At 43.3% G+C, this 23,053-nt stretch overlaps 1 protein-coding gene and 1 pseudogene across 2 annotated transcripts; one reads left to right on the top strand and one right to left on the bottom strand.

The window, feature by feature from the left end:
* The first annotated feature begins 8 nt into the window (after nt 1–8).
* On the top strand, nt 9–23,053 carry UBR7 (ubiquitin protein ligase E3 component n-recognin 7). 2 transcript variants are annotated; one of them, XR_009210278.1, is made up of 12 exons: nt 9–304; nt 2,668–2,801; nt 3,499–3,559; nt 4,895–4,990; nt 7,785–7,838; nt 8,032–8,137; nt 11,380–11,588; nt 12,067–12,216; nt 13,098–13,260; nt 15,445–15,506; nt 20,784–20,942; nt 21,209–23,053. XR_009210278.1 is itself a non-coding variant. In XM_032135034.2 (11 exons), the coding sequence occupies exons 1-11, from the start codon at nt 155–157 to the stop codon at nt 20,874–20,876; spliced, it is 1,278 nt and encodes a 425-aa protein (XP_031990925.1). In that variant the 5' UTR covers nt 9–154; the 3' UTR covers nt 20,877–20,954. The 2 variants fall into 2 exon arrangements, 1 of the variants encoding a protein (XP_031990925.1); XM_032135034.2 differs by lacking the exon at nt 21,209–23,053 and having other exon boundaries at nt 20,784–20,954.
* On the bottom strand, nt 16,728–17,237 carry LOC116456308 (large ribosomal subunit protein eL20-like; annotated as a pseudogene).

Raw genomic sequence — 23,053 nt, 5'->3', positions numbered from 1 at the left:
TCCGTTTGTCGGAAGTCGCTCCTCCCCCTTCCTTCGCTTTTTTTCCTTGTCATTGGTTCCTGGCACTCGGGCCCCGCCTCCTCCGGCTACGCCCCTCGCGGCCGCTTTTCCCGCCTCCGCCGGGGCCGAGCCGCTGTTCGGCTGACAGTTGAGGATGGCCGGAGCCGAGGGCGCCGCTGGGCGGCAGTCGGAGCTGGAGCCCGTGGTATCGTTGGTCGACGTCCTTGAGGAGGACGAGGAGCTGGAGAATGAGGCGTGCGCTGTCCTGGGCGGCAGCGACTCCGAGAAGTGCTCCTACTCGCAGGTGGGCGCGCGGCCCGGGCCTCGTCTCTCCTGGCTCCCGCCGAACCTCCCCTTCCCGGCCCGGCTGTCCCTATTCCCGCCTGCCGCAGTCGTCTCCCCAGTGGTGGTCCGGGGCCGCCGTTAGTCTGCCGCTTCCTCACCCCAAGCCCACCCTTCCCTTTTATCCCCAACCTCCTGGGCCCCCTTCAGCCTGTGTCCAGCAGGGGCCCCCCTCTCCCCTCTCTCCAACTCTGTCCGGCCCGCCAGGAAGGGCCCTGGAGCAGCTGCTCTGTCCGTCCTCTCCAGCCTCTTCTTGGTGCACCACTGCTTTTCACGAAACCACCCCGCGACCTCTCAGATCCAGACATCTTTGTCCCTGCTTTTCCCATCCTAAGATTATTTATTTATTTATTTATTAGGGACCGAATGGGAGAGTCAGGTTAAAGAGATTTTCAAATCCATAGGGATTTGCGGTGAGCTCCTTGACAGCTAGTTCCTCTGCAGTTTAGTTGGAGAAGTGCTAGCTAGTACTTTTTCTTTCTTTCTTTTTTTGACAAAATGAAGCAAGTACCCATGTCTATCTGCAGTCTGCCCCCCTCCCCTGGAAATAGACCGGAAACAGAACAGCAAGTGGCTCTGGCAAGGGAGGGGAGAGAGGAGAAAAGGATCTGTTTGGCATTTGGAAGACGTTGTGAGTGAGCAAGTGTTTGAGGGGGTGTGATGTGGTGTTTAGTGACTCACCCTATACTTCGAGGTACAAAAATGGAAAAGGATGGGTAGGAAGAAGACTGACAAAGGATGAGAATTGGTAGGAAGAACGGTTACCTAGAAGAGGGGTGGATTGGAACACTGGGGAGATGAGGGAAGAGACTTGCATTCATTATGTGGTATGAACTGAGATCATAATACCAGTTCTCGTGGTTGACCAAGGTTAATTTACACTGCAAAGCGCTAGGTTGTTGAATAAACCTGGTATCCAGACATGGCCCCAGGTATTTTAAAACCTTTGGTCACCACTAAAACAATTTTTCCCCTGCTTTCCTTAAAAAAAAAAGGAAAAAAAGTTATAAGTCTATATGTAAACTATTTTTGAAGTGTAGTTACCTTTATAAAATGGATTCCTTAATATTTTCTTTTAATTGTGGTAAAAAAATATGGAAATTTGCACAAATCATGTACACAGATTGAAAAGAAAGTGTGCTTGTTCCCACAACCCAGATCAACAAATAGAACATTAGGAGTGCAAAAGGCTTACTGGAATAGAACTTTAAAAAAAAAGAAAAAGAAATAGAACCTTACTGGCATCCCGGAAGCCTCCTTCCTAGAGGAAGGTAACTATACCTATTATACATATTCACTTTTTTTTTTTTTTGAGATGGAATTTCACTCTTGCCACCCAGGCTGGAGTGCAATGTCATGATCTCCGCTCACTGCAACCTCCACCTCCTGGGTTCAAGCGATTCTCCTGTCTCAGCCTCCCGAGTAGCTGGGATAACAGGTGCCCGCCATCATGCCCAGCTAATTTTTGTATTTTTAGTAGATGGGGTGTTCTAGAGATGAGGTTTTCACCACGTTGACCAGGTTGGTCTTGAACTCCTGACCTCAGGTGATCTGCCCACCTTGGCCTCCCAAAGTGCTGGGATTACAGGCATGCGCCACCATGCCCAGCCTACATATTCACTTTTTAACATTTTGTCACATTTGTTTTATCTCCTTTTCTACTTAAAATTTGCTGTTTTAAAATTTTGAACTATTTAAAAATAAGTTGCAGACATGATGACACTATACCTCTAAATACTTCAGCATGCATCTCCTAACAATCAAAGGAATTCTTTGCATGTGTTGATTGTTTCTTTGGTGGATTTACAAACATTTTCCAGGATGAAAGTGTGATATTACTTACATAAACCTATACATATGCTCCTGTGTTTTCACATATTAAAATGATTAAACAGATCCATTTATTCACAGCTGATTGACAAATTCAGACTTCCTATCACTTAAAGAAAGAAGTGCTGCCTTGTGTCATGGCTAATGCTTGTAATCCCAGCACTTTGGAAGGCCAAGGCAGAGAATTGCTTGAGCCCAGGAGTTTGAGACCAGCCTGGGCAACATAGCAAGACCTCATCTCTGCAAAAAATAAATAAATTAGGAAGAAAGAAAAAAGTGCTTGCATGAAAAAAAGCACTAGTATAAAAATGAAACATGCAACGCAACTGTGTTTTGGTTGATGCTCTGTTGTGTAAACTTTTTAGTCTTAATGGTTTTTACAGAAAGATCTTGACCACAGATAATCTGATTTTAATTATTTTTCAGTTCCTAGTGTGGGTATTAGGTAAACCATGCTACTACATTAATTCTCTTTTCCATTTTGGGGGCTTTCAGGGCTCAGTAAAGAGACAAGCACTATATGCCTGTAGTACCTGCACCCCAGAGGGAGAAGAACCAGCAGGAATTTGTTTAGCTTGCAGTTATGAATGTCATGGAAGTCACAAACTATTTGAGCTATACACAAAAAGGTAAACATAGTCAGAGATTGTTACTAACTGCTTTTGAAGTATAGATTCTTTCCCATCTACACTTTTTCCTAATCTTGTTTTTTTCATGCAAAGCAGTTGTACACTAATGAAATTTATTTATTTTTTATTTTATTTTGTTGTTTTTTTTTTGAGATGGAGTCTTGCTCTGTCACCCAGGCTGGAGTGCAGTGATGTGATCTAGGCTCACTGCAAGCTCCGCCTCCTGGGTTCACGCCATTCTCCTGCCTCAGCCTCCCGAATAGCTGGGATTAAAGGCGCCCACCACCACGACCGGCTAATCTTTTGTATTTTTAGTAGAGATGGGGTTTCACCGTGTTAGCCAGGATGATCTCCATCTCCTGACCTCGTGATCCGCCCGCCTCGGCCTCCCAAAGTGCTGGGATTACAGGTGTGAGCCACCTCACCCAGCACTAATGAAATTTAACGTAATTATTTTATATAATTGGAGAGAGTTGTTTCTAGAGTCTTTAAAAACATAATATGGTACAAACTCAAACCACTTATCTTTCTCTGCCATCGTTTTACTTGTGTGTTTGTATGTGATATAAATATTTGCTTTTGTACCTATTAATTTCCAGAATTGTGAAGTCTTATTATGTGCTTGAATGCTTGAAAAAATTTTAAATTGGATTTTTGTAAAAAGAAAAATAAAATTGTTATTTCCTCCTTTTTTCAGAAATTTTCGTTGTGATTGTGGAAACAGCAAGTTTAAAAATTTGGAATGCAAATTACTTCCTGTAAGTAAGCACTGTAACTATAAATGCAGTTAGAGCAGCTGAGGTTAATGTTTGCCAGAGTGGGTAAAAAACAAATACCTGGTATTTTCCAAAAAAAGAAGTTCTTATGCCTATTCTTTGCAGATGGCTATTTCATTTTTTACTTTATTAGAAAAACTATATAAACTGTTGAGAGCCTACAAGATAGATGGTAATTAATATGAAAGGTTTGGGGGAGAGATGTACTTGAAAGTAATTCAGGTTTAATTATATTGGTTGTACTTATTCTCTGAGGCTTTTAAAGTAGCGGATATGACTTAAAAACAATAAATAGGGTGAAGAGATCGAGACCATCCTGGCCAACATGGTGAAACCCTGTCTCTACTAAAAATACAAAAATTAGCTGGGCATGGTGGCACCCAGTCACCTACTCGGTCAGCTACTTGGGAAGCTGAGACAGGAGAATTGCTTGAACCCAGGAGGTGGAGGTTGCAGTGAGCTGAGATTGCACCAATGCACTCCAGCTGGCAACAGAGCAAGACTCCATCTCAAAACAAACAAACAAAAACAATAAATAGGCTGGACACGGTGGCTCACACCTGTAATCCTAGCACTTTGGGAGGCTGAGGCGGGCGGATCACTTGAGGTCAGGAGTTCAAAACCAGCTTGGCCATCATGGTGAAACCCCCCCTCTACTAAAAATACAAAAAATTATCTGGGCATGGTGGTGCATGCCTGTAATCCCAGCTACTTGGGAGGCTGAGGCAGGAGAATTGCTTGAACCTAGGAGGCGGAGGTTGCAGTTACCTGAGATTGTGCCACCGCACTCCAGCCTGGGTGACAGAGCGAGACTCCATCTCAAAAAACAAAAAGAAAAAGAAAAAGAAAAAGAAAAACCAATAAATAAGCCCGGGCGTGGTGGCTCACACCTGTAATCCCAACACTTTGGGAGGCCTAGGTGGGAGAATGGCTTGAACCCAGACCAGCCTGGGCATCATAGTGAGTCCCCATCTCTATCAAAAAGAAAAAAGAAGTACCTTGAAATTCCAGGCCAATATCAGTTCACATAGGTTGATAATTAATATTTATGATTGACTTTTATCTCCATTTTATTGAATAGGTGTATTTAATTTCTCCTAATTACCACAAAAAAAAAAAATTTTTATTTTTTCCCTGTATCCTGAAAAAAGTATCCCTTTAGTAGTAGTGAGGTTTCTTTTTTCCTACTTTGAAAATTAAAGATCAGCCTCTTGGGGGAAATAATGTGGAAATGTATTAAATGCATAAATTTTATAATGTGTGAAATTATAGTTAAAATTAGACCATATTATTATTGAAATCAATATTATATTTCAGGACAAAGCAAAGGTAAATTCTGGCAATAAGTACAATGACAACTTTTTTGGATTGTACTGCATTTGCAAGAGACCTTATCCTGATCCTGAAGACGAGGTAAGAGAATTGGAAGTTAAACCTGGGAGTGTTTCCCCTCTAGCCTTGATTCCTCAACCGCTTGTCATATCCGAGCCTCTGGCTCTTCAAGAGGCAGTGTGGGATGGTGAAAGGGCTCTAGATTTATCTTTTCTTATGAATCTGGGTTGGATCTATAATTGGTGCACATCTCAACCATTCTTTTCATTTTTACATCATAAGAATGAAATATTGGGGAGGACTTTCCCAAAGCCAGAGCTTCTTCCCTTCTTCTCCTTCCCTGACTGCCTCCCCCAGCCCCCAAACACTTTCTAAGAAATGACCTTTGACTTCTTTTGTCTCTTTATGGAAAAAATGGGGTATACAAACAGCATCCTCTTAAAAACGTCAATAAGAAGTATATGCAAAATTCAAAACGAGTTCTTCCTCACTTCTGCACCTCTTACCTCCCAGGCATAACCACTGTTAACACTTTTGGTGTGTATATTTTTAGGCCTTTTTCTGTGCACAGAGAAGAGTTTGAGTGAATGTGTGTTTCAATGTGTAGTTTCCTTTCTATTAACAGAAGTGAAAATTCTGTACACTCACTTCTGCAGCTGGCTTTTCTCATTTACCAGTATATCATAGACATTCTTTCATGTCAACAAAACACTTACCCCGTTCTAACTGCTGCAGAGTATCCTATAACTTCATATGCTGTAAGTTAGTCAACCTAATTGTTATTCTACAGCAGAATGGCATTGTGTAATTTTTCAATATTATAAACCTAGAGTAAACATCCTTATACAGTAATACAACTGAGTATACTCCAAGTATTTATGTAGAATGGATCGGTAGAATTGAGGGATCAAAGTGTATTTGTGGCATTTAAAATTGTGATTGGCCGGGCACTGTGGCTTATGCCTGTAGTCCTGGCTACGCGGGAGGCTGAGACACAAGAATCACTTGAACCCATGGGGCAGAGGTTGCACTAAGCAGGGATTGCGGCACTGCACTCCAGCCTGGGTGACAGAGCGAGACCCTGTCTCAAAAAATAATAATCATAATAAATAAAATAAAATTGTGATCATATCTGCCAAAAAAGTTGTACCAGCAACAGTATATGATAGTGTTTTTTCCCCAACACTTTTGTCAACCCTGCATATTACCAGTTCTTGAAAATTTTGCCATTCTGATAAATGAAGAATAGTATCTTTTTTGTTTGTTTGTTTTTGGTTTTTTGTTTGTTTGTTTCTGAGACAGAGTCTCCCTCTGTCGCCCAGGCTGGAATGCAGTGGCGCGATCTCGGCTCACTGCAAGTTCCGCCTCCCGGGTTCATGCCATTCTCCTGCCTCAGCCTCCCGAGTAGCTGGGACTACAGGCGCCCGCCACTACGCCCGGCTAATTTTTTGTAATTTTAGTAGAGACAGCGTTTCACCATGTTAGCCAGGATGGTCTCGATCTCCTGACCTCATGATCCACCCGCCTCGGCCTCCCAAAGTGCTGGGATTACAGGCGTGAGCCACTGCGCCCAGCCGAAGAATAGTATCTTAAATTTTTTTTTCTTTCCCTGATGATAAGTGAGGTTATGCATCTTTTCATAAGTTCATTGGACATCCATAATAACCTTCTCTCTGAATTGTCTTTTCATATCCTCAGCCCATGTTTTGATTGGTTTGGTGTTTTTGTCTGGGTATTTACCGATTTGAAAGAGTACTTTTTGTCTTTGGAGATATTAGTCTTCTGCCTTCTTCCTTGCTTTCTAATTGCGTTGGAACTATAATTATTGAACCAAATTATATAGAGGGACAGATTGAAAGTCTCTTTGAGTTAACAAAAATAACACCTTAAAACTGGATTTTTGTTTTCTTTTTTTTTAAGACGGAGTCTCGCTCTGTCACCCAGGCTGAAGTACAGTAGCGCGATCTCAGCTCACTGCAACCTCTGTCTCCCGGGTTCAAGCGATTCTCCTGCCTCAGCCTCCTGAGTAGCTGGGATTACAGGCATTCGCCACCATGCCCGGCTAATTTGTGTATTTTTAGTAGATGGTCTCAAACTTCTGACCTCAGGCGATCTGCCTACCTTGGCCTTCCAAAGTGCTGGGATTACAGGCGTGAGCCACCACGCCCGGCCAAAACTGGGTATTTTAAGGCATGTGATAAAGTGTTACAGCTCCTCCTGTTCCACAATATGTGCTTTTTTTTTCCCTTTAAGAAGCCTACAATTGGAAAAGGACAGAACAACAATGGGATGTTAATTAACAGCTATGAGAGCCTGGGAATAAAAGAAAATCATCCCCAAAATGGTCTATGTCCTTTGGTATATTATTTTCCTAGGGCCAGCATTTAATTATTTAATTTATTCAAATTAGGGGAGTTATCTATCAAGAGGTTTTTCATAACATTTACTTTTCAGTGTACTTGGCAGGATGATTCTTCTGCAGCAGAAAGGCATTGTCTAATTTTTTAATATTATAAAGAAGGCTGGAGTGAACATCCTTATACAGTAATACAACTGAGTGTTGTATTAACGGATGGTGTGGTAAAAAGTCCCAGTTGTCACTGTCTGCATTGGTCCATTCACATTACTTGCCTGGACCTGAGTTTTGTATAAAATGGGAATGCCCTCCTTGTCTACACAGTTTTGTGAGAATCAGATATTAAGTAACTGATGTGAAGAGCCTTGAGATTGTTTATAAAGTGCTTATCTCATATGTAACCCTTTGGAACACCAGTTCATGTAGAACAAATATTTAGTATCTTATTTTACTGTGTGCCAGGTATTTCCATGTTCCCGAATTCAGTGTAATCCTTAAAAAACTGCTTTTCTCTGTTAGATTCCAGATGAGATGATCCAGTGCGTAGTCTGTGAAGACTGGTTCCATGGAAGGGTAAGGAAAATGTTCTACCTTTTGAAACCATTGTCATCACAAAAAGATAAAGGTTATATTTTACATTATAATTAGTCTTCTAAAAATAAATTCTAATGATATGATCAGTGTGTTATTACAGTATTTATAAAATAATGGGCATTTTGGACAATTTGGCAATCACAAGAAAATTTTTGGTGTTCTATATTCACAGCATCTTGGTGCCATTCCCCCTGAGAGTGGAGATTTTCAGGAGATGGTATGCCAGGCCTGCATGAAACGTTGTTCTTTTTTGTGGGCTTATGCTGCACAATTGGCAGGTAGGTATCTTTGTGAAGTTGGTGTGCCACAAACTTGTGCTTGTGAAATTTGTATGTTCAATTCAGAATTTTTAGCAACTATTTTTAATTGGGTTCTGTGGTTATAAAATAGTTATGTTCTGGCCGGGCATAGTGGCTCATGCCTGTAATCCCAGCACTTTGGGAGGCCAAGACAGGTGGATCACCTGAGGTCAGGAGTTCGAGACCAGCCTGGCCAACATGGCGAAACCCCATCTCTACTAAAAATACAAAAATTAGCCAGGCGTCATGGCACTTACCTATAATCCCAGCTACTCCAGAGGCTGAGGCAGGAGAATTGCTCAAACCCAGGAGGTAAAGGTTGCAGTGAGCCGAGATCATGCCACTGCACTCCAGCCTGGGCAACAGAACAAGACTCCATCCTCAAAAAAAAAAAAAAAAAAAAATAGTATGTGTTCTTTCTCCACAAGGTGCATAGATTTGTTGGGATACTACCAAAAACAAATTTATACTTAAATGATATGATGCAGAGTATTGATGAGACCAGAGTTAGAGAAAATGGAGGAGGCATTTTTTGAATGGGATTTTGAAAGATAAATAGAACTGAAATAAGTTGGTAATTATAACACATGGTATCGGTTGGAGAGGAGGTGGTGTCTTAGTCTGTCTGGGGTGCTAGAACAAAATACCTTAGGCTGGGTAATTTATAAACAATAGACATATTTCTCACAGTTCTGGAGACTGGGAAGTCCAAAATTCAGATGCGCAGAGTCGGTGTTTGGTTGAGGGCGCATTCCTCATAGACGGATTCTTCTATGTGTCTGTACCTGTTAAAAGGGGCAAACAAGCTCGCTTGGGCCTCTTTTATAAGTCAGAGCCCTCATGAATGGGATTAGTGCTCTTATAAAAATGAACTACAGGCACACACTACCATGCCCCGCTAATTTTGTATTTTCTATAGAGACAATGTTTCTCCATGTTGCCCAGGCTGGTCTTGAACTCCTGAGCTCAAGTGATCCACTCATTTTGGCTTCTGAGAGTGCTGGGATTACAGGCATGAGCCACCATGCCCAGCCTATCTGGTGCTTTTATTATACACTAAGAAATTAAATCAAAACAACTAATTAATGAACGGTCCTGAGGCATTAACTATCTTATTGGTAATGCTGTATATGTTTCTTAATTTATTTTTAAGGTGGCAGTTACTCGTAGTATCTGCTGCTTAGGCTGCATAATTTCTTGCCCTTCTCATCTTTAGAGACCAATTCAGCATACAAACCACGAGCAGCATAGCCATACCTCCGATCTCATCCTACACTTTAGATTTGCCTTAGAGTTCTTTTGTTTTTCTGTCTTTTTTTTTTTTTTGAGACAGAGTCTCACTGTGTTATCCAGGCTGGAGTACAGTGGTGCTATCTCGGCTCACCTCAACCTCGCCTCCTGGGTTCAAGTGATTCTTGTGACGCGGCTTCCAGAGTAGCTGGGACTACAAGCACATGCTACCACACCTGGCAAATTTTTGTATTTTTAGTAGAGACAAGGCTTTACCATGTTGGCCAGGCTGGTCTCAAACTCCTGATGTCAAGTGATCCGCCCGCCTCGGTCTCCCAAAGTGCTGGGATTACAGGCATGAGCCCACCACTCCCAGCCAGTTTGCCTCAGAGTTCTTAAGTGCTGCTCCCTTTCTGTTCATACCCTTTCCAGTGATCTCTCTCACTGTCCACAGATGCTGAACCTATCTATGTGTAGTTCTCATTCGTTGGGTTTTTTTTTTTTTAAAGACGGAATCTTGCTCTGTTGCCCAGGCTGGAGTGCAGTGGCACAATCTCTGCTCACTGTAACCTATGCCTCCTGGGTTCAGGCAGTTCTCCTGCCTCAGCCTCCCAAGTAGCTGGGATTACAGGCATGCGCCAGCATGCCTAGCGAATTCTTCTATTTTTAGTGGAGAAGGGGTTTCACCATGTTGGCCAGGCTGGTCTCAAACTCCTGACCTCAGGTGATCCACCCACCTTGGCCTCCTAGAGTGCTGTGATTACAGGTGTGAGCCACCATACCCAGCTTAATTGGGTTTTTTAAATTGATCTCCTGCCTCTCCGTTCATTTCCTCTCGCATCAGCAGATGGCTTCATCTCCTATTATGTTGAAATGCTGGCATCCAATGTGAGCTCCCCTATTGTTTCTCTTCTCTGTCTAAGAGTATATCTGCCACTACACCCATCATTTTTTTATTTCTTCCTCCCATAAAGAAAAGCTGTTTTTAAAAAATTACCCTTCTGTCTGTGTTTATGATTCAGTCTCTTCCTCCTGCTTCTTGTATTATTCTGTCTCTAACAAGTACAGTACAATATTTTCTCCTTTATGTGTAAAGTGCTTAAGCAGTGATTGATATTTTCAAATAAACTGTTTCATTATTTGAACTATTTGAGTTAGGCAGACATAACCTAAAGAAGTGTTGGTATTTTCTTTCTCAGTATTTCGGAGACTACGGTGGACTAATCTCTTTTTCCAGATTCTGAAATATTTTAATATCAGAAAAAGCGGTTTTAGGTCAGATGTGGTGGCTCACGCCTGTAATCCCAGCACTTTGGGAGGCCGAGGCAGGTGAATCACCTGAGGTCAGGAGTTCAAGACCAGCCTGACCAACATGGAGAAACCCTGTCTCTACTAAAAATAAAAAATAGCCAGGCATGGTGGCGCATGCCTGTAATCCCAGCTACTCAGGGGGCTGAGGCAGGAGAATTGCCTGAACCCAGGAGGTGGAGGTTGCAGTGAGCCAGGATCACACCATTGCACTCCAGCCTGGGCAACAAGAGCGAAACTCCATCTCAAAAAAAAAAAAAAAAAAAAAGCAAAAGCTATTTTATGCCTGATGTGGTGGCTCACACCTGTAATCCCAGCACTTTGGGAGGCTGAGGCAGGCAGATCGCCTGACATCAGGAGTTCGAGACCAGCCTGGCCAACATGGCAAAACCCCGTCTCTACTAAAAATACAAAAAATTAGCCAGTCATGGTGGCACACACCTGTAGTCCCAGCTACTTGGGTGGCTGAGGCATGAGAATTGCTTGAACCTGGGAGACAGAGGTTGCAGTGAGTCAAGACCACGCCACTGCACTCCAGCGTGGGCGACAGAGTGAGACTCTGTCTGTAAAAAAAAAATAATAATAATAATAGAATAAGTGATTTTATTGTCTGTTGGGATTTTATTGTCTGTTAGGTCAGTGGATATATGTGTGTGTGTTTTTCTTTTTCTTTGAACCCACAGTAACCAAAATATCCACTGAGGATGATGGATTGGTGCGGAACATTGATGGACTAGGTGATCAGGAAGTTATCAAACCTGAAAATGGAGAGCATCAAGATAGTACCCTCAAAGAGGATGTTCCAGAACAGGGAAAGGATGATGTTCGGGAGGTTAAAGTAGAGCAGAACAGTGAACCATGTGCCGGCTCTAGTTCTGAATCTGATCTCCAGGTAATGTGTGAAGTACGAGCCATCAAGAAATAAGACTGGGCCAGGCGCAGTGGCTCATGCCCGTAATCCCAGCACTTTGGGAGGCTGAGGTGGCAGATCATCTGAGGTCACGGGTTTGAGACCAGCCTTGGCAACATGGTTAAACCTCATCTCTACTAAAATTACAAAAACTAGCCGGGCATGGTGGCACGTGCCTGTAATCCCAGCTACTCAGGAGGCTGAGGCAGGAGAATTGCTTGAACCCGGGAGGCGGAGGTTACAGTGATCCGAGATCATGCCACTGCACTCTAGCCTGGGCGACAGAACGAGATTCCGTCTCAAAAAAAAAAAAAAGAAAACTGAAGCAGAATTAATTCTGTAAACTTATGGCTTTGGATTTCAATTTTATCCTTTGCCTAAATAAATCTCTTTACAAAATCTAAACTGCGAAAACTATGGTAGTTTAAAAAACATGCTTCAAAACTTAATTTTATTTCAGACAGTGTTTAAGAATGAAAGCCTCAACGCAGAATCAAAATCTGGCTGCAAACTTCAGGAGCTTAAAGCTAAGCAGTTTATAAAGAAAGACACTGCCACCTATTGGCCCCTGAACTGGCGTAGCAAGTTGTGTACCTGCCAAGACTGTATGGTAAAGTATCTGATTGAGTTCAGTGTTAGCATGTTTTGTGTACTGGTGCCCCAAAATAAGAACACCTGGGGAAAAAATTCAATTTTTATACCAGAGGAAGAAAGGAAAATAAAAAGAACACCTGAACAATATATTTACAGAATTAATGTTTAGGAGACCCTCAAAATTTTTACATTAAGCAAATTTATGACATAGTACTTACAGTTGGAATATTTGTGGAAGAAATGGATAATTATGCAGTATTTTAAATTTACTTATTTTGATTTTAGTTTACTTATCTTTGTTATATCAAAAAGTTGCTTGGAAACACTGGTTGAAAGTTACAGTCAATTGGCCAGGCGCTTTGGCTCACGCCTGTAATCCTAGCACTCTGGGAAGCCAAGTTAGGTGATCACCTGAGGTCAGGAGTTCGAGACCAGCCTGACCAACATGGTGAAATCTTGTCTGTACTAAAAATACAAAATTAGCTGGGCGTGGTAGCACATGCCTGTAATCCCGGCTCCTTGGGAGCCCAAGGCAGGAGAATCACTTGAACCTGGAAGGCGGAGGTTGCAATGAGTCGAGATCGTGCCATTGCAGTCCAGCCTGGGCAACAAGAGTGAAACTCCATCTCAAAAAAAAAAAAGAAAGTTACAGTAAATCAATAGTTTTTAAATAAAGATCCCATAGACCATATGACATCTGGGAAATTGGGAGATTTCTGAAAGAAATTTAGGCAAAAAGAATAAATCCTTCTAGCAATTCTGTGTTAAGAGGCTCCAGTTTTTCTAGGTCTTAATATTAAAAAATTACATTTTTAGTGATTCTCATGAAATTGACTTTCTGAGAGTGATAAACAGTTCTAATGGGGAAACTTTCTTTTTTTTTTTTTTTTCTTAAAGAAAATGTATGGAGATCTAGATGTCTTGTTCCTGACAGATGAATACGACACAGTTCTGGCTTATGAAAACAAAGGCAAGATTGCCCAGGCTACTGACAGGAGCGATCCCCTAATGGATACCCTTAGCAGCATGAATAGAGTCCAGCAAGTGGAACTCATTTGTGGTAAATACTGTGTGTGTGTGAAAATTCAGTTTCCTTCACTATGTAAAAAAATATAAAGGGGGCAGTAAACACATGTATTTTTAATCTAATACAAAAAATTAAAATTTTGAATTGTAAACCATTGCTTGATTTTCATATGGTGGGTATTCAGCTGCTTTTACCATTGAATCAGAGTTACATGCTAGAATAATTACATGCTTGAGAAACCACAACATATGCTATTCTGATTAAGGGTAGATGGATGAATGCAAATTTTCCATCCATTGAAACAATTTTTTGGACATTATGTGTCATGTTTTTGAGCAAGGCATGTCACCATTTTGACAGTTCTTGAGGTTGCTTCAGTGGTTCACAGGAAACCACTAGAGGAGAAAATACCCCTAAACCCTTGACTGAAGGCTTTTACATCCCCCCCCACCACCCAGATGCAGCAGGCCAAACATTTCAGTGGTTTCTATCCCAGCCATTTCCACTTGGATGCCACCACTTTTTTTTTTTTTTTTTTTTTTTGAGACGGAGTCTTGCTCTGTCCCCCAGGCTGGAGTGCAGTGGCGCGATCTCAGCTCACTGCAAGCTCCGCCTCCCGGGTTCACGCCATTCTCCTGCCTCAGCCTCCCGAGTAGCTGGGACTACAGGCGCCCGCCAACACATCCGGCTAATTTTTTGTATTTTTAGTAGAGACGGGGTTTCACCGTGTTAGCCAGGATGGTCTCGAACTCCTGACCTCGTGATCCACCCGCCTCGGCCTCCCAAAGTGCTGGGATTACAGGCTTGAGCCACCGCGCCCGGCCGCCACCACTTTTATGTGCCTTTTATGGCATCAGTCATTTCTGTCTTTTATTATTTATTTATTTATTTTGAGACAGGGTCTTGCTCTGTTGCCCAGGCTGGAGTGCAATGATGCATTCTCGGCTCACTGCAACCTCTGCTACCCAGGCTCAAGTGATTCTCCTGCCTCAGCCTCTCAAGTAGCTGCGACCACAGATGCATGCCACTGTGCCCCCCTAATTTTTTTTTTTTTGAGATGGAGTCTCACTCTGTCACCCAGGCTGGAGTGCAGTGGCGTGATCTCTGCTCACTGCAACCTCTGCCTCCCGGGTTCAAGTGATTCTCCTGCCTCAGCCTCCCAAGTAGCTGGGATTACAGGCACCCGCCACCATGCTTGGCTAATTTACTTTGTATTTTTAGTAGAGACAAGGTTTCACCATGTTGGCTAAGCTGGTTTCGAACTTCTGACCTCAGGTGATCTACCTGCCTTGGCCTCCCAAAGTACTGGGATTACAGGCATGAGCCACCATGCCTGGTCTCCACTAATTTTTGTATTTTTAGTAGAGTCAGAGTTTCACCATGTCACCCAGGCTGGTCTCGAACTGAGCTGAGGTGATCCACCTGCCTCAGCCTCCCAAAGTGCTGGGATTACAGGTGCAATCCACTGCACCTGGCCTTGTCTTTTATTTATAACTATTAATTTCTTTTTGCCTTTATTAGAGTAAAAACTTTTCAAGGATAGAGGATGCACCTAAAAGATATTTGTAGCCCTCAAGGTGCCTTGTACATAATATAAACTGTTAAGTGAGTCAGTTTGTTTGGGCTGGGCGCGATGGCTCACGCCTGTAATCCCAGCATTTTGGGAGGCCAAGGCAGGTGGATCACCTGAGGTCAGGAGTTCAAGACCAGCCTGGCTGACGTGGTGAAACCCTGTCTCTACTAAAAGTACAAAAAAGTAGCCAGGCATGGTGGCACGTGCCTGTAGTCCCAGCTACTCGGGAGGCGGAGGTTGCAGAGAGCCGAGATCGTGCCACTGTATTCCAGCCTGGGTGACAGAGTGAGACTCCATCTCAAAATATAAATTAAATTAAATTAAATATTCAACAAGTCCAAGATTATTTCAGCTACCAGAATTCCAGAGAAATAGGAAGCCCTTTTAAAAATTCTTAATCTTTATGGGATTAGGATATCTCTGCTTTTTGTGCTTTTTAAAAAATTTTGCTTTTTATTTTTTAATGAAAAAGGGTCTCTTATCAACATGGTGGAAGTACAGATAATTTGAGAATGAGCTTCTATGCAGCTTTCACTTAAAATTTTTATTTATACTACAGACTCAGGTGTCAATGGCAAAGAATATTTTGTTTTTGAAAGCAAATGGTTTATCTAAACTTAAATACTTTTGTGGTTTTGATTTAGAATACAATGATTTGAAGACTGAACTTAAAGACTATCTCAAGAGATTTGCTGATGAAGGCACGGTATGTTGAGTTAAAGAATTCTAATCATAGCCCTGTAAGTTTTGAATGAAGGGTTTATTTCCTTTGATGATTAAAAATGACTGTGATTGGCAGGGTGCGGTGGCTCACACCTGTAATCCCAGTACTTTGGGAGGCCGAGGTGGGTGGATCACAAGGTCAGGAGTTCAAGACCAGCCTGGCCAATATGGTGAAACCCCATCTCTACTAAAAATACAAAAATTAGCTGGGCGTGGTGACGGGCACCTGTAGTCCCAGCTACTCGGGAGGCTAAGGCAGGAGACTCACTCGAACCCAGGAGGCGGAGGTTGTACTGAGCCGAGATCGCACCACTGCACTCCAGCCTGGGCGACAGAGCAAGACCCTATCTCAAAAAAAAAAAAAATGACTGCGACTTAAGTGGGTACTTGAGAGTTGAATTCAGGGACTGTTTTGAGCAAATTGGCAGGCTAAGGGAAATGAATAAGAGGTAGTGAAACATCAGAGTTACATTGGGAGTCCTTGCCAACCCCAGCTAAGCCGGGAGGAATGATGGGAGGGCGCAGTCCCACAGCCTCTGAGAGAGTACTTGTAGCTTAGCAGAAGGTCATTGGAAGGAATCCGCAGTACTGATTCTGCTGATCCTGACCTTGAAGCATGGATCTTTGGGAGGGGGAGGGGAAAATGACTGGGCAGGAAAAATTAACACCAGACCCATTTCCTGGAATTCTAAGTTCCATAGTTTAGACTAGAAACTGGGCATGGTGGCCGGGTGCAGTGGCTCACGCCTTAATCCTAGCACTTTAGGAGGCTGAGGTCGGTGGATCACCTGAGGTCAGGAGTTCAAGACCAGCCTGGCCGACATGGTGAAACCTTGTCTCTACAAAAATACACAAATTAGCTGGGTATGAGGGCAGGTGCCTGTAATCCCAGCTACTCCGAGGCTGAGGCAGGAGAATCGCTTGAACCTGGATGGTGGAGGTTGCAGTGAGCCAAGATTGTGACGACATGATTAGGCACTCCAGCCTGGGTGAAGAGCAAGACTCCATCTCAAAAAAAAAAAAAAGAACTGGGCATGGTGGCTTGTACCTGTAGTTCCAGCTACTCGGGAGGCTGGCTTGAGCCCTGCTTTCTTAGATGTCATCTCTGTCTTCCTACTTTAGGTCGTTTTTTCCTTTTTTTCTTTTTTGGGGTGGGGGGCGTTCCTAAGTTTATTTGGGGCACACCCAGGCGAGGGCCCTGCCCCTAGAAGAAGGTTTTGGGCCTCTTGGTGGTGAAGCGTGGCTTGTGCTGATGGGCAGGACTCGGTGGGGCAGTGGGAAACTTGATCTTGGAGTCGTGGAACTGCTTGATGGCCAGCCGGCTGGCCGGCGGCACTTGCTGGCTGCGATCTCCTCCACCTTCAGGATCTCGATGGAATGGCCCGGGCGCCCGTAGATGTCTCAGTAGCACTGGGTAACAGCGCCCGTGGTGGTCAGGTCCTGGTATTCCCGGTATATGTTGTGGGTGTCGCTCCGGGAGTCATAGCTCAGCCAGATGCCAAAGTTCTTGACCCGCAGTGGGGACTTCTCAAACACCTGCCCACAGTAGACAATCTCCCCTGAAGATTTCTTCATCTTCTTTAACTGAGATAGGAAGTACCAGAAGCGGGATTTGGCGACGACATGATTAGGCGCAAAGATTCGCATGCGGTAGAGGGGCGGTGTGTGGTAGCAACCCACCACCTTGTACTCTCAGTGTGCCCGAGGCCTTCATGGAGTCCTCTCCACACTCGCCACCACCCGCAAAAGGCTAGGTCGTTTTTTTCTTTGTCATAAATGTGGGAAGAACATTTAACTGCCTGAATTTCTGGACAGGGTCACAGTGCTGCCTGCTGCCTTTCTGCAAAATGAATTGTAAGGTTAAAAGAGCCTTCTCCTAAATGGTTTTCTCAGTTTTTAGAGACTGTTCATCACTATCACTGGGAACAATTCCCACCTCCTTACAGTTCTTTTTATTTATTTTTTTTTTTTTTGAGACGGAGTCTTGCTCTGTCGCCTAGGTTGGAGGGCAGTGGCATGATCTCGGCTCACTGCAACCTCTGCCTCCCAGGTTCATGCCATTCTCCTGCCTCAGCCTCCCAAGTAGCTGGACTACAGGCGCCTGCCACCACGCCAGGCTAATTTTTTGTATTTTTAGTAGAGATGGGGTTTCACTGTGTTAGCCAGGATGGTCTCCATTTCCTGACCTCGTGATCCGCCAGCCTTGGCCTCCCAAAGTGCTGGGATTACAGGCATGAGCCACCACGCCTGGCCTTCCCTACAGTTCTTAAAACTTAATGTAGTTATTCTTGTTTCTGTTGCAGAGACTATCCTCTGGTTAATACAGACTCAAGCTTCTTTGGTGCTAGAACTAAGAATGTTCATGGGTGTAATGGGGCACTCTGCCTCAGTGTGGTAACCTCTGAACTGTCAATGGACATTCGAGGTGTTTCAAATAGTGTGCAGGCATGCCCTCTTGATGCTGGTGCTGTTGCACCTCCACTCTTTTGTGGTTGGTTTTCTTTATTAATTTTATCACAAACATATACTTAAAATTACATAAAAGAAAAAAGTTAGGCATGTTCTTTTTCATGCACATTGGAGACTTTTACTCAAAGTCTTCACAGGTCTCTTCAGCATCCGGGTCCTTGTTATCACTAGCGTCACTCATTAGGAGTCTTTAGGAGAGAATTTTTTATCTGACCAGATAATTTAAAAGGTCAGAAAAATGTGGTATTTTTGTTGTTTGTTCCATGACATTACTAACCAGATCTTCACAGAAAAAGAAACAAAACCTCAGGTTGCCATAAAGCTTATCTGCTTTGGTTGTATTTGTCCATAGGGATAATGTTAATAAGTTCTAGCTGTTCTTAGATGATGGACTGCCTTTTAATGTTTGTATCTAACAAAACAAAAACAAAAAACAAAAAAAAAAACCACTTAGATTGGGCGCAGTGTCTCATGCCTGGAATCCCAGCACTTTGGGAAGCTAAGGTGTGAGGATTGCTTGAGCCCAGGAATTCAAGACTAGCCTGGGCAAGATGATGAGACCCTGCCTCTACAAAAAAAAATTAGGCAGGCATGGTGACGTGTGCCTGTGGTCCCAGCTACTTGGGAGGCTGAGATCGGAGGATCGCTTGAGCCCAGGAATTTGAGGCTCCAATGAGTTATAATCACACTTCTGTACTCCAGCCTGGGTGACAGAGCGAGACCCTGTCTCTAAAAAGCAATAATAATTAATAAACTTAGAAACTATAAATTTTCTGAAATAAATTAAAAAACTGATTTGTTATTGAACCCAAGTGTTTATTCACTAGCATTTCTACTCTGCACGTTAGCTGTGACCATTTGAGGATACCCAGAAACCAAAAGCTGCACAGTCTCATTTGTGTGTTGTTAGGTCTCCTCCTGCAGTATCCTTGCTAGAGATACTTCCTTTTACTTACAGGCTTTCTGTGGCTAATGTTTGTAATCTAGGGTAGGGACAGATCCTTCATTTTGCAACTTGCAAGTATCCTATTTATTAGCATTTTGTTAAGTGTAAATTCCCGTGCCATTTAGCTAAGTATATTAGAATTTTGAGCTGCACTCATTTCAGGATGTGTTCAGCCTCTGCATCCTGAATCTGTTAGGGGTTCGGATTCCTCACCGGTTGAGCAGCAGTATTATTGTTGGTGCTTATAAAACTGGTGTATCAGCTACTGGTCTGAGAAAATTATTCCAAGTTAGCATTATTCCAAGTTGCTATTTTGAGTATGTTAGCTGCACTTACTAGGGAATGAGAGGGAAGTTTTCACTTTATACCCCTCTTTCTTACTTTCTCTTTATCTCTTTCCCTTTTTGCTCAAATTCATTCACGTGCTCTATTTTTCTTTCTCTTTCCTTCATTCTCCTTGTCTCACTGTCCTTCTTTCCTAACCATAAGCATGTGTTACCTTATTAAAAAATAAACATGCTGAGTGTCATGGCTCACACCTGTAATCCCAGCATTCTGGGAGGAAGCGGGAGGATCACTTGAGCTCAGAAGTTTCAGACCAGCATGGATAATATAGTGAGACCTCGTATCTACACAAAATTTAAAAATTAGCCAGGCATAGGCCGGGTGCGGTGGCTCACGCCTATAATCCCAGCACTTTGGGAGGCCGAGGCGGGTGGATCATGAAGTCAGGAGATTGAGACCATCCCGGCTAACGGTGAAACCCCGTCTCTACTAAAGATAGAAAAAAAAAAATTAGCCGGGCTTGGTGGCGGGCGCCTGTAGTCCCAGCTACTCAGGAGGCTGAGGCAGGAGAATGGTGTGAACCCGGGAGGTGGAGCTTGCAGTGAGCCGAGATCACGCCACTGCACTCCAGCCTGGGCGACAGAGCAAGACTCTGTCTCAAAAAAAAAAATTATCCAGGCATGGCGTGCACTCTGTAGTCCCAGCTCCTTGGGAGGCTGAGGCGGGAGGTTCGCTTGAGTCAAGGAGGTCGAGGCTGCAGTGAACTGTGATTGCACCACTCCACTCCAGTCTGGGTGGCAGAGGGAGACCCTGTCTCAAAAAATAAATAAACAAACCTGTTTCTGTGATGGCATTAGACAGCTTTCGATTGGATCCATTGGTGCAGACTCGCTGTTGGGGTGGGCAGGGACTGTCAGGTTGTCCAGTTGGCTTTTTGTTTTGTTTTGTTTTGTTTTGTTTTGTTTTGTTTTGTTTTGTTTTGTTTGAGATGGAGTCTCACTCTGTCGCCCAGGCTGGAGTGTAGTGGCACGATCTCGGCTCACTGCGGCCTCCGCCTCCCGGGTACAACAATTCTCCTGCCTCAACCTCCTGAGTAGCAGGGATTACAGGCCCCTGCCACCATGCCCTGCTGATTTTTGTGTTTTTAATAGAGACGGGGTATCGCCATGTTGTCCAGGCTGGTTCTTGAACTCCTGGCCCCCAGCAATCCATTCGCCTCGGCCTCCCAAAGTGCTGGGATTACAGGCATGAACCACTGCACCTAGACCAGTTTGCTTTTTTATTTGTATTTTCCCTTTGTCTTATTTCCCTTTGTCTTATTATTTGTCCAGGAGGCGGAGGTTGCAGTGAGCCAAGATCATGCCACTGCACTCCAGCCTGCGTGACAGAGTGACACTCCATCTCAAAAAAAAAAAAAAAAAAGAAAATGGAGATGCTATCATTAACTGCACATTAACATAATTCTTAGCAGTATCATTTGACTTGTTTGTGAATGCTATGGCCTCGTATTGCGATTCTGTTACTTAGTTCTCTTTCATAATCTTTGCTTTTCATCAACAGGTTGTTAAGAGAGAGGACATTCAGCAGTTCTTCGAAGAGTTTCAGTCAAAAAAGAGAAGAAGAGTGGACGGGATGCAGTATTACTGCAGCTAGAGTGGAGTATAAAGCTTTCTCATTCAGGCCAATGAAAATGCACTTCCCATTCTTGGAATAAAAGAGGTGTGGTTCACATTTGGCCCCTTTCCGTCCTCCTCTGTTTGGAGAGGCCTCGCGCTCCCTTATTCTCTTTAGCTGCAGTAGCCACAGTGTGGATGCTGACTTCACAGCCAGCGTCCTCTGTGACTCAGCTAATGCAGCTCATTCCACAGACTTCTCCAGTGTACTCCTACTCCAGTGCACCCAGGGTTATTTGCATAGTTTTTAAAAGTTTGATTTTGAGAAAGCAAATTCATGTCTTGTTTAATGATGTGTTATTTCACTCCCAGATGTGTGTGTTTTGCCACAGAGCTGTTGCCTTCCAGAACCTCCTCTGCAGGCATCACGGAAGGCTCTCTTCCCGTCACCTACAACCTCTACAGGTCCCCTCGCCCCTATGATCGTGGTGCCTTGGGTCAAAGCTTCCTCAAGCCTGGTCTGCTCCTTCTTTCACATCCCTGTTTTCTGAGGTTTGGTCATAGCTTAGAAAGGATCTTGGGGCTTGTTTTCTCTAGGCCCAACCTCCAGAGTAGCCAGGACTGATGGTTTTCTGGTCTGGATGTCTGTCACAGGCGGAGAGATTAACAGATGACAGGGTTGAGGAAGCAAACCTTTGTTATGAATTTTACTAATACAGTTCAAGTGAAATTTTCGTTCATGATTCTACTGGCACTAGAATTAGAATTTCAGTACTGTAGTGCTCACAGGGCTTCCTGGAGAACATTTGCCAGTATACTAGTCCCTTCTCTGCTGCCTAGAAAACAGACCGGGTCTCACCCCTGTGAAATCTTGGTGGTTTACGAAGTCCTCTGGATTTCTTGATATTATCAGGGATATTCATAAGCATATATCAAAAGTGGACCTATTTTGATATTCTGTTATGAAAATGTTATTAGAATCCCAATAAATTATTTTTCCCCTTTGAATCTGCTAAAGAAAACAGATCCTGACTTAGCTTACTTGTAATAAGCAGGGCAAAGAGCCCTGTTTTGGAAGAGACAGACTGTGGAAGAGATTCCAAACAAGGCCCGAGGCTGCACAAATGATGAGTTTTGTGTATATAATGTTAATGTCCACCGCCACTTCCCTAACGACTATGAGATCTTTTTTTTTGAAGATCCTCATGGAAGGTTATACAGAGCCCCACATTTGAGGGGAAGTCCTTTCAGTTGATATGAGACCTCTTTAACACCCCTCAGTCTATGTAGGAAATGCCTTGTGATACATAGAGAACCCTCAGGTTCTCTCTCCCTCTGGAGGAACAAGATCTTTCCTGACAGTCGGAGACACACCTTGATGTATGTTAATAAAAGCATTTCAGGCTGTGGGGCCACCATGTATATTAATACTCCTTATGTGTCCAGCATCTGTGTATTCATTCGAGTGCCCAATCCCTGGACGAGATGAACTAGGCCTTATAAAAAGTCAAAGCCTCAGAGAAATGGCACAACCATGTTCTTTGGCACTCAGGCTCCTAATTCCAGATCCTCACGAAGGGTGGTATGTGGAGCTGGAAGGTCTTGTGGCCACAGGACATGCTGGTGAGCCCTGAGCTGGCCTTGTGCAGAGGGCTCCGTTCAAAGGCTCGGGGTGTCTTTGAGGTTCTTTATCAAGCTGGGGAACTCTTCCAAGTCTGAGAATGTTTTGAACCCTTTTTGCAAGGTTGCACTATTAGTATACCATCGTGTCCGGAAAACTTTTAATCTTCTCAAATATCTGATGTAACTACCAGAAATCCCTTACTTCCTATGACCGATCAGGACCAAGTCTTGGAGGTGATGCGTTACATTACATGCAGCACAATAGTACCGATCAGTTAACTCAGCACTGAAGGGCTTGTTTTATGAAAGGTACTATTCCTTCTTTCACATTAACTGGAAACTTCTTTTTTTACCTGTTGTTCACAACTAGTTTTCTTATCGACTGTATTGAACTGTCTCTTCTTGTAGAGATTGATTTTGGCCAACATATTAATGCATGTTTTATGCAAAACACAAATACGATATTAGTTGCTTTTAAGGAGTTCTGGCATTGTATGTGCATTTTTGTAGAAATTGTTACTGTACTTATAATTACATACTTAACTCTGATCAGGTTTCTGTAAAATTTAAATAAAACCAATATGAAATAGTTGC

Source organism: Hylobates moloch, unplaced genomic scaffold (assembly GCF_009828535.3).
Source record: "Hylobates moloch isolate HMO894 unplaced genomic scaffold, HMol_V3 SCAFFOLD_16, whole genome shotgun sequence".
In the NCBI taxonomy this organism is placed as follows: Eukaryota; Metazoa; Chordata; class Mammalia; order Primates; family Hylobatidae; genus Hylobates; species Hylobates moloch.
Note: the sequence above shows the minus strand (reverse complement) of the source record. Positions and strands in the feature narration are given on the sequence as shown.

What these genes read in the sequence shown, in the direction of transcription:
- UBR7 (XM_032135034.2), top strand. Translation starts at nt 155, where the DNA reads ATGGCCGGAGCCGAGGGCGCCGCTGGGCGGCAGTCGGAGCTGGAGCCC. An exon ending in TTATGCTGCACAATTGGCAG is followed by an intron (nt 8,138 to 11,379) that starts GTAGGTATCTTT and finishes TTGAACCCACAG; the next exon opens with TAACCAAAATATCCACTGAG. An exon ending in GTACCTGCCAAGACTGTATG is followed by an intron (nt 12,217 to 13,097) that starts GTAAAGTATCTG and finishes TTTTTCTTAAAG; the next exon opens with AAAATGTATGGAGATCTAGA.